Source organism: Papilio xuthus, unplaced genomic scaffold (genome assembly GCF_000836235.2).
Source record: "Papilio xuthus unplaced genomic scaffold, Pxut_1.1 DF827679.1, whole genome shotgun sequence".
NCBI classification, from domain to species: domain Eukaryota; kingdom Metazoa; phylum Arthropoda; class Insecta; order Lepidoptera; family Papilionidae; genus Papilio; species Papilio xuthus.
The window spans coordinates 1,017,715-1,033,617 of NW_013530970.1; the positions used below are offsets into that span (position 1 = coordinate 1,017,715).

The window sequence follows — 15,903 nt, forward strand, 5'->3', positions numbered from 1 at the left end:
GTATGTAACATAAACTGGTTAACAATCCTTAACGTTGGCTTCTGAGGTCCCAATTTCTGTATAAAAAATATCGTCATCAACGATTTAAACGGATATTATGGTCTCTGAAGCCCACGCTAAATGTTATCAAACTTTTACCCATGTCCTTATATTTTTTTAATTAATTATTTTTTTTAGAACTGTGGTGGCGTATCAAAATCCATTTACTGGGGACTATTGTATCCACAAGAGTCGTGCTGGTCCAAAAGGCTACATGAATGCGACACCCGTACCAGATTCCCCGGACAGCGGGGTATCAGATGAATATGAACCAATTAATCTTGGTCCACAGATCGAGCAAGATATGGTTACGGAAATAGGACAAGGCTTTAAGGTAAAGTTGCTGACAAAATCCAACTTTATACAAGCACTCACGTGTAAGGATCAAAGTACAATTCTTTAAAAGACTTTAAGGATATTTGAGCTTCTAAACCAGAGATGAAGAGGTCATGGTACTCAATACAATATTTTATGTACGACACTAAACGAAAAGAACGCCAATGATCTCCACGGATTATTTCCAATAATAACAAAGTCTAATACTATTTGATGAGATTTGTGTATTTTTATTTTTTTATTTTAGTTTCAGGAACCACAGAAACAAATGAATTACAGCGGGGACAACAGCGTCAACAAAACATGGAATTGGAACTACACGGAGTATCAAATATAATATAAAAAATAAAAATAAATTTTATTGGTTTTCACTGTTGAAATACTTCTACAAATATATATCGTCATCCCTTTCATTTAGCTTGAAATAAGTGAGATAACAATATATTTATGTACGTTTGTTTCTGCAGTGAAACCCTAGGTTTAAAAATTTCCATTATGATGTTTAGCATTAATCATCGTTCATATCATCTCATTAATATAAAGATATAAATTTTATTGTTGTTACACAGATATTATAAATTTAAATTTTTTTTAAATAAATACTTGTTAAATATGTTAAGCATTATCGTCGGTTTCTGAGACCCTAATCCCTGTATAAAACATCGTTATATCTGTTTTGTCAAAGATAATGAGATGAGTTTTATACAAGGATTTTGGTTTTAGAAACCAATTATTAGTGACCAAAATTGTTTATCCTACGTTCCAATCCAAGCAGTTAAAAATAGATAAATTCTAAAGGTTGGTAGTGAAAAAATTTTTTACCTAATTTTATAGCATCTAGTTACTATTATGTTGCAATATATTTGACATTGACACAATATTTACAAAATAAATGTAAAAATATTGCAGTGGTCGCCATGTTTGGTATTTCCACGTTTCCCTGTTTACGTAATTTAAGCATTGGATTGAAACGAAGTATAGATAAATTTAAGTTTTCTTTGCTTCTACTAGTTTAACTTAATTTACACTTTACTTAATAATATTAACTACTCTGAGTGTTAAAATCAGTTAATTCTTTGAATTTATCGCATATTTAGTCACGAAGGCGCTCCTTGAAACTTAGTTTTATATTACATACAGATTCTTAAGAAATATTAACTTTATTTTATCTTAAATAACACGTTTATTGTTTAATGTTGACTGAAGAGTCTTAAATGTATGATATTAAATAAAATATTAAAGACGAATAATTAATTTTATCTTTATATCTTTTCGCACGTGTTGCATATATTATATTTTTCTAAATGAAAATGCTACTTCTCAAATAAGATTATGAATAAAAATTTAGGCTTATGTTTAAAAATATACTTAGATAAAATCTTTCGAACCACGTGATGTGTTTTTTGTTAATTACTAATTATAATAAAATATTCAAAATTAATTAATTCTTTCTTGGTGTTTCTGATTTAAGTTGTAAAATATTATTACATGGATAGGAACCCAAGACCTGCTTACAAGTCAACTGGTTAACCCCTGAGCCACCGAGGGTCTTACTTTGATAAGCAAAAATATTCAGATCGATCTTTAGAATTTTATACTCTGTAGTCAACGATTATTGGATTTAAAACTGAGAGCTGTCAATTGAATTTTATTCTTCTAAATTTTACATGGCATTTTATAGCCAGACATTTTAAATAATTATAACAATCCTTTTTTACGCTTCTTGCTAACTTGCGTAAGATTACTGTGGATAAGACGTAGTTTTTTTGTCAGTCAAGTAACTAACAAAAAAATGCTTTCTCACAAGAGTCCTTTCATCTTTAAGGCTTTACAAGTGAAAAGAGGTCAGTTTTAAAGTTGCACCTTTTCAGTAACACGGATTACTGAAAGTTAAAGTCTTCAGAGCTTAAAAATGCTGTCTATTAGTGTTTTAAGTTTTAACTCTTCGCTAAAACGAATGTAAACTTGACACTGAGTGTAATCCTGTTAAAATAACATCTGCTACGTTTCTTATTTATTTTATAAACTAATATTTATATTATGTTAGTTTTAATAATAATTAAATATATTTGAATTACACAATTAAAAAAAATTAAATTAATATGTCTATATTACATATCTGAGAAGAAATTCAAAGATATGTGAAGTCAACCAAACCGCACTTGGTCAGCGTGGTTGACTATGGCCTAGTCACTCTTAACTTAGGGTAGGCTCCGAGCCCCTCAGTGAGTGAGGGACATGTAGTAAGTTGATGATGATTTAACACATTTTGAACAGTCTACTGTAAAATAGATCATCATCATCAGCGTACTATACGTCCCCACACATATGTCGCTGAAATAGCGAAGAGACCGTTGCCCATAGACTTACGCAATTGCATAAGCGTTGCCTACCTTTAATCGACGGAGGAGAGGATGCACAGAAACAAAATATTTTCCCTTTCCATGCATCCTCTCATCCGGAAAGTCCTCTTCCACTTCCCATCGTTTCCTTATAAGAAAAAGGGTGGGAAGGGAAATAGGACTAAAGTAGGCATCAGGGACGCACACGCATCAGACTGTACGCGGAATTGCTTCCACTTGACGCCTGTCTTCTGTGTGGTCGTGGTATTTCACCGGGCGAGCCGAGACAATACGTGCGAAGATGTTAAAGCGGGCTCTACTACTGTAAGTAAATTTTCTGTTAAAAATTCTATTGGGCCAATTGTTTATTTTAGTTATGATCCATTCGAAATATGATTTTAGCGTTTAATTAAAAGAAAACAAAGTTTAAACTCGATCAACAATTAATTTTACAAGCCAATATGTGCGTAACCGATGAAGTGGCTTTTGACATGTTTAAACTAAGTTATAAGTGATTTTCTTAAGTTTAGTTAAGTTTCTATCGAAACTTAGCTTCTTCGTACATAGGCAACGTAAATCTTAGAAACTATTATTGTGTCTTTGCGCGCTCCGTACACAATGATAAATCGTCGACGAGAGTCGTCTTAGGTCAGTGCAGGCATAGAGGCTTTATGTCAACTGTATAGCTCCGCCATCTTGAAAATCACGGCGACTTTTTCGCGCCAATCTTTACATTTAGGTAGCCAGCGACTGGTTTTGGAGACCAAAGAACAACATGTACGAAACTATGTGACATTGTGTTCATCGACTAAAATCATTAAATTATTAATATAAGCGTGAACTTCGTATCTCTTTTTAAAGACATTGTGCAGAGAAAAAGTTCACAAGTAATTAAAAAAAATTTTGGTCATGAACTGTGTTCGAATTTCAAACGATGGCAAACCTATAAGTAGATGTCAATATGAACAATGACTATATTTTTAACAGACTTCAAAAAGAAGGTTTTATGTATTCGTCCGTATGTGCCGCATGGAAGACATGTAGACATTTTCCTTGTGTTGAATAAAATTATTGTACAATGAAACGCAAGAACACCTGAGGACAAGAAACTGCAGTTTGATTTTCGAACATAATATATTTCGATGCACCTCAATACTCTGACGTCACTGACAACACACATTTTCACTTATCTATAGAACTAATATTTCTTACTGCTGAATCCAAAATAATCACAGATAGAATTCAAACCAAAGTAATTCATTATACTATTGGAAGAACAATAATGGATCGATACCTCTAAACGAAAGACAATCTTTGGATTGCTGTTTTCATCTTTATATAAGTTAAATTTGTAGCAAAATGTATTAAAGTGCTATTTGAGAGCCTTTTTTTTCAGAGGGGTATGCTTTATGCATATTCCACGCCCCGGGGTAGGCGCGGTAGTTATGTGGGATTCTCTTCCGGACGTGAAGCATACCCACTAAACCCCTCTGTTGCTTGCGCTTTCGTCTGCGACCACGCCTGCGTCAGCTGCCGAAGCAGCGCCCAGATGGGGAAGGGCCTACCTTCAGCCTCACGCGCTGGATCCCCCCCCCCCGTATCCAGCGCCCTACTATTTAAGAGCCTAAAAGACTTTGTTTAAAAGCACATTCAACATTTAGTTCTATATTTTCAGTATAAACATCTAAATCACGTAGAGAATTAAAAGTTTTATGAACTAAAAGAGTTCGTTCCATTTCAAAAGAAACACATATTTTCTCCGCTGTAGAACTTTAGAGGAACGTCGAAACTTAAAATTCATTCTCGATACCCCTTCGGGAGTAAAAGTCGTATCGCAAAGGAAGTTGTTCAAATTGTAAAATCGAAAATACATTGCAAAAATACCAAGAAACATTGCTATTTGTACTTTTTTAGTAAGAAGGAAGAAAATGGATAGATTGTTTGAAAGAGAATATACGTAAAAAGGGATTGAGTCAAATATAACGACTGACAGAAACCTATGAATGCATAATGATATAGTAATATAAATTGAGTTTGAAATCCTTCTTTCTAATATTATTAATGCGAAACTCTAGATGGATGGTTGGATATTTGTTAGAAGTTAAGTCCAGAACGGCTGCATGGATCGCGCTGAAATTCAGCATAGTTGTAGAACGTACTCCGGAAGATCTCAAAGGCTATTCAGTTTTTTTAATTCCATGCAATCGGAGTCGCGGGTATCGTTGCCAGGCGTTCGGGTATAGCCGGACATAGGTAGGCTTTTGGGTTGCGTATCCGGACAAAATATACAGTGTCCGGATTGTCCGGATTTTCTTAGGTTTTTTACATTTCGCAAACGAGTGTGATTTTACCATCAATTTTTTTTGTCGTACCCATTAAATCTGAGACACAGCTTTCAATAACGTACGGTGTCTACCCAAATGTTCGGCCAAAATGGCTGGTCTGTCCGGCTAAAAGCAACATTATCAACGATTTATTCTTTAAAATCATAAGATAATACATTTCACATTGTCTTTGTTACAATGATCAATGTCTCGTAAAGATAAAGAAATTTCTCTTTGATTTATTTTATTCTTGACCGTGACAAATGAAGGGAATATTTTCGCAGTAAATTAGTTGTAACAGACATCAGATGAGTACAAGGGAAACAATAATAACGAATTTCCCTTATCTAAAAGCGTCTATTGTACAAAAAATCTAAATCTTTCTTCTTAAATTATGACGATTTGTCTTGTTAAAAAGTATCTAGTTGGAGCCATGAAATTAGCGAGTTAATTTCTTTTAAATAACAACATTAAACATGAAATTATAAACATACTTTATTCTAAATTACTAGAATATCGTCACAGTTTTGTTTGAAGGAAATTCTTACTCATATGGGTTTAAATCAGTCTTTCCCAAAGTGGGCGATAACGCCCCCTAGTGGGCGCTGTAGGTCTCAAGTTGCGGCTTATAGTAAAAGTTTAGTAGTTTAAAATTCTCCGTTAATATATGTACATGTATAGGTCACAATAATTAATTAAATTAATTTGAAGTTATAGTGGTTTTTAAATATGTGAAAATATGGGGGCGCTAAAAATTATTTATCTCAAAGTGGGCAGTGGACAAAATAAGTTTGGGAACCACTGGTTTAAATTAACAACGTAATAAATATGTTCATTTTCTTTACTAATCCGATAACAATAATGAAATAACACACCGAGCCGAGGCTCCTGAGGGAGCCCTCAAGTATTGTTACTCTTAAACGAGGTTCAGGCTATGCACCATCTGCGCGTGTCCACCTCGAGCCCAGTGAAACTGTAAATGCCCCTTCAAGGCAAACAGTGACCACTCAGTCACTAAAAAAAAACATTTTCTTTATAACATAAGTGCATATTATAAAGTAAAACCTGCTCCATACGTTGTTGTTAACATTTCTCAGTACGCAAATTTGTAGCTACAGTATGTAATCATATGGGTTAGGGAATCAAATAACAAGAAAATTTAAAAAAGTTAATGCAAGTTTTATATCAAAAGGGTTGGAATTTTTTTATTATTTTCCCCCTGTAGTTATCGACCTGACCATAAATCGGGAATGGCTTATTGTTGAATTTTAGGACACGCTATATATCTGTACTTATAGATGTTTCAGCTCGCTTGTTTCATGGCCTAATCCTATCAGACCAACGGAAAGCATAAATTCAAAGCGCGGATCGGACGTATTCGCTACATTGCCTTCTCCGTCGATATGGCCATTATTTATTGACGCAACAATGCTTGCTTAAATTTGCTTTTATTATAAAATATAATACTATACTATATTGAATATAACTTCTATATTTCTTCAGTATACATTTAGTAAAATTATAAGTCGATTTACTCAAAAAAATATTTGTTTTGAAATAACTGATTTCTAATAACTTTATTGTAAATTATTAATTAAGAATGTTTATAATAACTACATTACGATTTTTTTTTTTATTTAATTAATTTTATATTTTACATTGGAGGACATTAATTTCCCACCCATCCACCCATTTCAGTGAAGTTGAGGCGCACATTGTAATTAGTTTTGAAAACTTGTAGCAAAGTGCAATTCTCATAGTGGTTTTCGATCGTAAAAGTACTCGTATAAAATAATTTTGTCATCCCTCTCCTTTTATTTAATAAAAGCAGAGACAACAACATATGTCAAAATCAATTTCACGGCAATTATTAATTAAATTTAAAAGAAAATTGTAATTTGATTTAAATAAAAAAAGTAAAAGCTTTGGTCGATAGCGACGATCATTAAAAAAGTGTTTACATATCCTTCTACTTCTAATGCCTCTCTTTTACTGGAGGTTGGCCATCAGCTCAGCGAACCCTTTCATGTCCTGTTCCAAGCGAAAAAGTTGTTCAACGCTAGCAATATTAGTCAATTCCCAGATGTTTCTCAGCCACGATTTTCTCCTCCTTTCAACTCGTCTTCTGCCTTCATTTTGCCCATCATTATGAGTTGAAGAAGTTCATATTTTGCGTGTCGCAAGACATATGTCCGCTGTTCACAAATTGTTATACGAAATTCTATTCGGGTGGGTAGGTAATTAAATTCTTTGACTGTATATCGCATAACTATTTTTTTGTAATAATAATTGAAACAGTCGTATTCATATACAACGTAAACATTATTAATGACTTAGATGATAATTATCATGATACTTTGACTTCATTTTCATTCGCACGAAGATCGTCATAGTAAACGGCAGTGTATACAATTGATTCTAATAAATATTTTAAATAAATTGTTAAATATAAATAAATATACAACTGTTTTTTAAATACGGATATAAAAAGTGAGTATTGAATATTTTTTTAAATTAAATTATGTTTTTTAAAAATTTAAATGGTTATTTACCATCTTATTAATATTATAAATGCGAATGTTTGGATGGATGTTTGTATGAAAGTATCTCAAGAACGGCTGTATGGATCTCGCTGAAATTCGGCATAGATGTAGAACATAATCTGGAGAACACATAGACTACTTATTAAGTTTGTTTTTAATTCTGCTTAGTCGGAGTCGTGGCCAGATAAATTAAATAAATTAATGCAATTTATTTCTGTATGTTTTTATTAGTCATTTCAAAAGTAAATCAAATGTCGGGCAATAACCCTGCGAGATAAATTTTATAGGTTAATTTAAACTAGGTTATCGTAAGTATTTACTTTTGTTTTGTTTTTTTTACGACTTTACTACATGTCTAGTTACTGCCGACCCCAATAATCAATAATTACGATCGAACTGTCATATATTTAATACTAGTGAATTAAAAAAAAGTCCCATTTATCGTCCAGTTACACTAGCTGTTGTCCGTGACTCCGCGCGGAATTAAAAAAAATATTTGCATAGGCTATGTGTTCTTCCAGACTATTTTCTACATCTGTGCTAGTACTGGAGATACCTTGTAACAAGCAAATCTTACTAGAAACTAACGCATTTATAATATTATAGTAAGATGGATTTGTTTCAATATTATCTGTGTTGCGACGAAGTAATGTATTTAAGTTTTAAGATAAACTACCCACATAATTTAGTTTAATTTATTATATTAGACGGTAAATTGACTGGGATATGTAAGTGCGTGTTTGCTCGCAAGATGAATCGCGTCTTAAGTAATTTAATCGTGCGCGAAATAAAGACAGTATTACATTTATAAATCCGTAATTACGATGCGAATGTAGTATCCATTTTGCATAGTTTTGAATTAGTAAATTGAAGTTTAAGTAGAACCCATTATAACGTAAGTACTTTTTACAAAGTTACTACCAATTAATGATTAATTAATATTTTTTGTCCACTCGGAATTAAAAAAAAATTGATTACTTACCTTTGTGTTCTTCCAGTCTATGTCTATATACATGCCAAAATTTATCAAGATCCGTTAAGCCATTTTGGAAATACCTTCTTACAAACATCTATCCATCGATCTACTTTCACATTTATAATATTAGTAAGAAATAAGATTTTATTTGTACAGTAAGGATTATCTTATTAGGCACATAATAATCAGCTCACTATATGCCCCCACTGAGGAGCTCGGAGCCTAACCCTAAGCTAGGTGTGAACAGGCCATAGTCAACCACGCTGGCCCTGTACGGGTTGGTTGACTTCCCACATATCTTTGAATTTCTTCTCAGATATGTCCACCGTAAGAACGTTGGATATATGTACATATGTAAATCTGAAGTCGAAAAACATATTGGTACATGGCGGGATTCGAACCCAGAACCTGCAGATTACAAGTCAAATGCTGAAACCACTAAGCCACCGACGCTCTAAGCACTATGACTATGGCCTAATTTAAATTAAAAAAATATTCCATTATAGGTTTGGAAGAATGTCTCACGCAGTACTTAGAGGGAAAGCAACAAAGGCACAAACATATCTTGACGATATTTTAAATGCAGTACTAACAACTAAACATGAAACAGATATAAGTAAAATCAGTTTATCTGAAATACTGTTATATAGTATGAAAGCAAATCGCTCTGGAATTTTCATGGTAATATGTCTTTATTTTTACTAATGCTTATGATTATTGATTAACTATTAAGGAGAGAACTTAGGGTCCTTCAATGCAACTACGGTTCCTCTGAAGTTGCGTATATCCAAGAGAGTCGATGACCTCTTTTTAAACGCCTTTTGTTTGTCCCGTTCTTTGAAAAAAAAGGTTTTAGACAGACAGACTGACGGACGGACAACAAAGTGATTCTATAAGGGTTCCGTTTTTTTCCTCTCGAGCAATGTTCTCGAGCATGTGCAAATTTGCAAACAAATAATTTTATGCAATTTGCACATTTATTTTTAGTTAAATATGCACACATAAGTTCTAATGACTAACAGTTTTTTTTAGTATGTATCAAAGAAAGAGTAATAATCAAAATATAAGTTCTGCAGTAACTTATATGTAATTTGTTGTATTTAAGAACGGTAAATGATTAAGCGGCATTTACACGTGGGCTTTTAAACGACTGATATTTTGGTTTATTAAGCACTAGCTGTCGCGTGACTCCGTCCGCTTGGAATTAAAAACTAACATAATTAGTAGCCTATGTGTCCTACTAGACTACGTTCTATATCTGAGCAAAATTTCATCAAGATCCGTTGAGCCGGTCCGGAGATACCTTCAAACAAACAACCATCCATCCATCAATACATTTATAATGTATATTTCCAGATAAATGGTTTAACAAATGAATATATTACTAACGAACAAATACTCAAAATTGCAATACCAATAACAAGGACGTTGATTGCAAATGGTTATTCTAGAAAACACGTAATGGTGATATTAAGAAATGATGAATATATGGCAGCAGTTTACTATGGAATAATCTTTTCAGGAGCCATCCCTATATTAATAGATCCTAATAGCACGAACTGTAAGTATACGATTTGTAATCATGTTAACTGTCGCCCGAAACTCCGTCTGCGCGGAATTAAAAGAAAACTTAGTAGCCTATGTGTTCTTCCAGACTATGCTGTACATATATGCCAAATTTCCGCAAGATCTGTTAAGTCGTCGTCCAGATACTTTCTAAAAACATCCATCTATACATTCAAACATTCGCATTTAGTTGTGTTAGTAACATTATATATATAATAACAGAGAAATTTACACGGTTAAGTATTAATCTGCAACAGTCCATATTTAAGTATCGATTGGGAAAAGTCCCATTTTTAAACACGGAAAAAGTAACTATTATATATTATGGTAACTTAAAAATGTATTATTCTCGTTTATCCAGATGAATTTACTCATTTCAACAACTTAGTTGGTCCAAAGGTGATCTTCTGTGAACAGAAGAAACTAAACGATATTACTGAGTTACTTAATAAACGTAATATTAATCAACCAGAGATTGTTGTTGCGGATAGCAATGCTATTCATAAATTCACTAAAAATGCAAGTTCCAATATAGATGACTTCAGGTGAGTTAAAAACACGAAATAACTAGCAGTCGCTCTCGAGTCCGTCCGCGAGGAATTAAAATAAAAATATAATTAGTAGCCTATGTGTTTTCAATATTATGTTCTACAACTATGCCAGATTTTTGCGAGATCCATGCAACCGTTCTGGAGATACCTTTAAACAAACATCCATCCATCTAAACATTACCATTTACAATATTCGTAAGATTAAACAGTACAATCTCAAGATTATTAAATCTGGATTACTGTACATAATCTTACTTCTTACACTAGTGAAATACTTTGACCTTAAACTATACTGTACTCATTATACTTGAGTATAATTATAATAATAACGCAACATAACCATCTGCAAGAGAGTTATGGCCATTCTACTAGTTAAGAATTCAAGTGTGACATCCATTCTAACATCTACATATAAATTAAGTCAATAGAGCAACCGTATCCATTCATTATTCTGCAATACCCAAGAATTTGGATACCGGAAATGAGGGCGACAACATGTAATTCAGTACTTAGGTAATATTTATATTTTATTTGTCATTACAGAATAACACATGTGAACTTAGATTTACCAGTTTTGATGTTGCCCACAAGTGGGTCTACTGGATTGCCCAAAGCTGCAATACTATCACAGGGAGGCTTGATCGCACAGTTGCCCACTCTATGGTAAAACTTTTGCCCACTCTAAGATTTAACATTCCGTTATTTAAGCCTATCTTAGGACTGTAGGAAGAAGGAAGAAGATATATTTTATCTTTTAACTGCATTCTTCTTGGTCGCTGCAGTCTTATCAAACTGGTTGGGATAATGGGATATCGGTCACGCCATTCCACTTTAGTGTACCTTTTTAACTATACATCCATTCTCAAATTTATGAGCACTAGAATTTTTATCAATATAATGGCAATCTTTATATATATAATTCTTCTGTGAGTGTGTATGTCACTGAACTTCTCTCAAACGACTGGACCGATTTTGATGAAATTTTTTGCGTGTGTTCAAGGGGATGTGGGAATGGTTTAGATTCACAATTTTCATCAAATATTAACTTCATATTAATTTATTCAAATTAAAGACGTGTAGACAGAACAACGTCTGTCGGGTCCTCTAGTATTATTTAATACTCGAGAAATTGATAAATAGCTAAATTAATGTATTTTTAATGGATGTAATTAAGTGGTAAAAAATTAAGCTAATATACTATTACTTATAATTAAAAAAATAATAATAATAGACATTGCTTACATTCCAGTATTAATAATCCATCAAAAGATTAAACATTTGTAGTATAATTTTACTTCCATTCAAATTTAATTGTTAAAATTATTACAGGACGCAACATTCCCAGTTTCCTAGACCGACAAACATAGCAATGTTGGTATCAACTGCGCAATGGATGACGCACACTAGCTTAATGATCGCTTGTCCCGTGTACCAGATAACATTACTGATGACCCCGAAGTCAACTATTGACTGTCTTCTTACTATGATTAGACGGCATAAGGTGATGTTTTAGATTATTATGTTCTCACACACACACACACACACACATTCACACACACTATAATTGTTCATTCATAAATTAGATGTTTTTCTACACAAACAATTAGTAAATTTATATGTATGGGAAGTCCTTTGCTCCTTAAGTACAGGTCTTCCTGGTTAAGGAGCCAAGGCAACATTGAATTTTGAATTTCTTGTATATAACAAAATAAGATTTTTTCCATTTTCATTAAAATATACTAAAGACGACGGAAAATGTAAGGATAGAAAGAGCGTTTGGATTAGGATGAATTTTGGAATATTATGTTATATAATAAAAAGATAAAATAAAAATATTAAATAGAATTATTAGAAATAAAGAGAAAAGCACGCACTGTTACAAGACTATATTTACAACTGAACTTTTAAATATAGAGAAAAAGGAAGAAAAAACATATAAAGTTCTAAATTCAAAAATATAACAATTATGAATAAAAACGTGTAAAAAGTTCCGTATCTGTCGGCAACAAATACTGTTTATAATACAGATTATAAACATTTCTCTATAATGTGCATTGGACAATATACAATTTTATTGCTAGCTATATTCACATTCAATATAGCAATATCAATTAGCTCACTATACGTCCCCACCGAGGGGCTCGGAGCCCACCCTAAGTTAAGGGTGATTAGGCGTTAGTCAACCACGCTGGCCAAGTGCGAGTTGACTTCACACATATCTTTGATTTTGTTCTCAGATATGTGCATGTTGCATCACGATGTTTTCCTTCACCGTAAGAACGTCGGATAAATACATATGTAAATCGGAAATTGAAAACACATCGGTACATGGCGGGATTTAAACCCAGGATCTGCAGTTTGCAATTCAAGTGCAACTGAGTCACCTACGCTTTCTATTCAATAGATTTTAATAAATTAATTGCTAGTTATTCTAAAGGTTTCCTCTATGACTGAGGGCCTATCAGGAATATTTGAAACAAGCGGCTTTGTATAGTCATCGACCTATCGGCCGTTAAGAACATCTAAAATCTCATACTTATTTTGACATCAATGATGGTAATTACAAATATTTGCTTGGTCCACCGTTGACTCATTGTTAAGAATATTATGTTGTACAGAGGTGTACTTACTTACATAGTAAATGAATAATTATTTTTAACTACATTGGCTCAATTAACTGATACAACCCATGCAGTACAATAATTGTCTTCTGTCTTGATACTATTATAATAATAGTGTTTGTTTAAAATATCGTACTGTTTATTATGATTTGACTTTGTTAGTTTTTAACAAAATATTTTTTTATTATTGTTTTAGCCAACTTGGGCTCTTCTGGGGCCAACATTTGCGAATACTTTAGCTACTGCGGCTTCCGTCGATGACTTGGGTTCTTTGGAGACGGTGTTAACAACCGGAGCTAAACCAGGCCCTGATATAATGAAATCATTAAAGGTACTTAATATTATTTTCATAGTCTCCTCCTACTTTAAAAAGTAACGAATAACTGTGTGAAAGATGAAATCCGTAGGAAGGGGGTAGATTCGGATATGACGGCTGATAGAGATGTATGGAGGAGTAGTACATACTTTTTTTTCATAGTGGGGAATGCTTTATGCATACTCCGTGCCTCGGGGAAAGGCACGGTAGTTATGTGGGATTCTCTTCCAGAATAGGAGCATACCCACTAAACCACCACTGTTTCCCTCGTTTCACTTTTCACCGGGGCGTGGGTAAACTAAGAAGTATTCTTCACACGCCTGGAGTAGTACTTGCTGTGCCGACCTTTAATAGGGATAAGATAAGGGCAGGTTGATGATGACGGTCTCCTCCTACTTTAGGGTTGGCACAAGAGTTTTTTTATTACACATTTCTAAAGTCATTTGTAATATTTCATCGTTGTCATTACCAAATTGAACCCAAGGACTGTCGTAGGAATTATAGGTATATAATTGATTATTATATTTTTAGAGAAAATTACAATTAAATGTCAATTTATGTAATGGCTATGGAACAACTGAAACCCATGGATTTATCACCATACCAGCCAATGATACTCCTTTCGAGTCTAACGGAAATATTTTAAATATTTTGGAATTTAAGGTATGTCATGAAATTACTCATTGAATCTTCACCTTTATTTTATTCGCAATTATAACTAAAATGATACGTCTAACGACGTTCCGCAGATGCACACAAATCCAAAGACATTTAATTCACCAAAATCTGTTCACCCGTGAGAGGTCACAATGAAATTGTTTACATAATTCGCCAAATTCCATCGTTTCCATCTCGATGGCTGGCATTCCACAACGACGAGATTTTCGCGTAACTTTTTACCTCGCACAGCCGCGTTGTGGAATACCCTGTCCTCAGCGGTATTTCTAAACACGACTTAGGGGCCTTCAAGAAAAGAGGGTACACCTTCCTTAAACGCCGGCAACGCATCAAATAATCTTAGGGAATTCGTTCCTCGTTTGCCCTCTTCTCCTATTAAAAAAAACATAAGTCAAATGTCATGATGGTCTTATATATACTAGCATACAGAAAAATATCCTTATACGCTCGCATCCTTCATCAGAATTAGAAAGGAAAAAAATATAACAAAGTAATTATAATACTTTATACTATACAAGTATTTGTACTTAATCCGTTTAACTTGAAGTCTTATTTACACCTTCGTAAAACAAAGCCAATTGCTGGATAAATAATAAACAAGCCATAAAACTAAATGTTCAGTAAGTAACTCTTTCGGAAAATTAACTTTAACAATCCAAGGCCTCAGTTGATTGTTTCTTCTATTCAACAAAAGCAACACGTACTTCAGTAAAAGCTTGCCTAAACGTGTCTATAGCCCCGTAAAGTGACAAATCCGTATCAAAGGCCCCAACGTTCCAATTAGAAACTCAGAATACCAGGGCCGTATTATTAAGAGTGCGGGGCGCCCAGGCGCCGAAGTTCAAGGGGCGCCCGGGTTTAGCGACCTGGGGCGCCAGCCAATGGACGTACTACTTTTACGGGCGCCAGAATTCGCGCCCTAGCGCCCAATATTGTTAAAATGATTCTGCGTAAGCCCTTCATATTGTGAATGGGAATATACTTTAATAAAATTAGGTTGAGAAGCCTCTCAATTGTATTGAGGTTATGCCTTAAGCATTTCGTCTTTTGTATTTATAACAGAAATTTAAATTTGACATTGGCACGTTTTCTCTTTATAATGGAAACCGTATTTTCATTTAATATTGTTCATTTTACACTTGTGTTGCGTCGTTATATTTATTTTGGTGTATTGTCGATGTGTGGTAGAAAATTTTAATTTACATTTCAACCGACTCAAAAATTTATTAGGTGCGCAACTAAGTTCTCGCTGTTTGTCAGTAGGTGGCTCTAAAAGTAAGAGCTGGTCGATATTGACATATCCAGAACGCCATGAACCAAGCTTAGACATTGAATGATTCATTTGTAACCATTTTTTAATAATAAAGTTATATTTTTATCGAAAAAAAAAGCGAGAACTTAGTTGCGCACCTAATAGTTATGTTTTCATATTTAGTTTTAGAAATATTAACATTAATAGTATCTATTGTCAGCACAATATGGGTTGTGTTTTGTTTTTTAGAATTAATTTCAGTCCATTGTTGCAAGGCGCCGTGGCTTAGTTGGTTAAAGCGCCTGTCTAGTAAACAGGAGATCGCGAGTTCGAATCTCGCCGGGGCCTATGGTACTTTT

The 15,903-nt window shown here is 33.6% G+C and overlaps 1 protein-coding gene and 1 non-coding gene across 3 annotated transcripts in view; both read left to right on the top strand.

Annotated features, from left to right (window-relative positions):
• Positions 1 to 7,418: 7,418 nt before the first annotated feature.
• LOC106117826 (probable 4-coumarate--CoA ligase 3) overlaps positions 7,419 to 15,903 on the top strand; it is a 10,683-nt gene continuing 2,198 nt past the window's right edge. Inside the window, exons 1-8 of one of the 2 annotated variants that reach the window (XM_013312283.1) lie at positions 7,419 to 7,531; positions 9,067 to 9,241; positions 9,917 to 10,121; positions 10,488 to 10,671; positions 11,221 to 11,340; positions 12,007 to 12,178; positions 13,495 to 13,629; positions 14,146 to 14,277. In XM_013312283.1, coding sequence (XP_013167737.1) covers positions 9,077 to 9,241; positions 9,917 to 10,121; positions 10,488 to 10,671; positions 11,221 to 11,340; positions 12,007 to 12,178; positions 13,495 to 13,629; positions 14,146 to 14,277 — 1,113 coding nt within the window. In that variant the 5' untranslated portion in view covers positions 7,419 to 7,531; positions 9,067 to 9,076. Of the gene's footprint in view, positions 7,532 to 8,302; positions 8,480 to 9,066; positions 9,242 to 9,916; positions 10,122 to 10,487; positions 10,672 to 11,220; positions 11,341 to 12,006; positions 12,179 to 13,494; positions 13,630 to 14,145; positions 14,278 to 15,903 lie in introns of those variants that run through there. The other variant, XM_013312282.1, reaches the window with a different exon arrangement.
• Positions 15,819 to 15,892, top strand: TRNAT-AGU (transfer RNA threonine (anticodon AGU)). The gene has a single exon. It is a non-coding gene; the product is annotated as a tRNA-Thr (tRNA).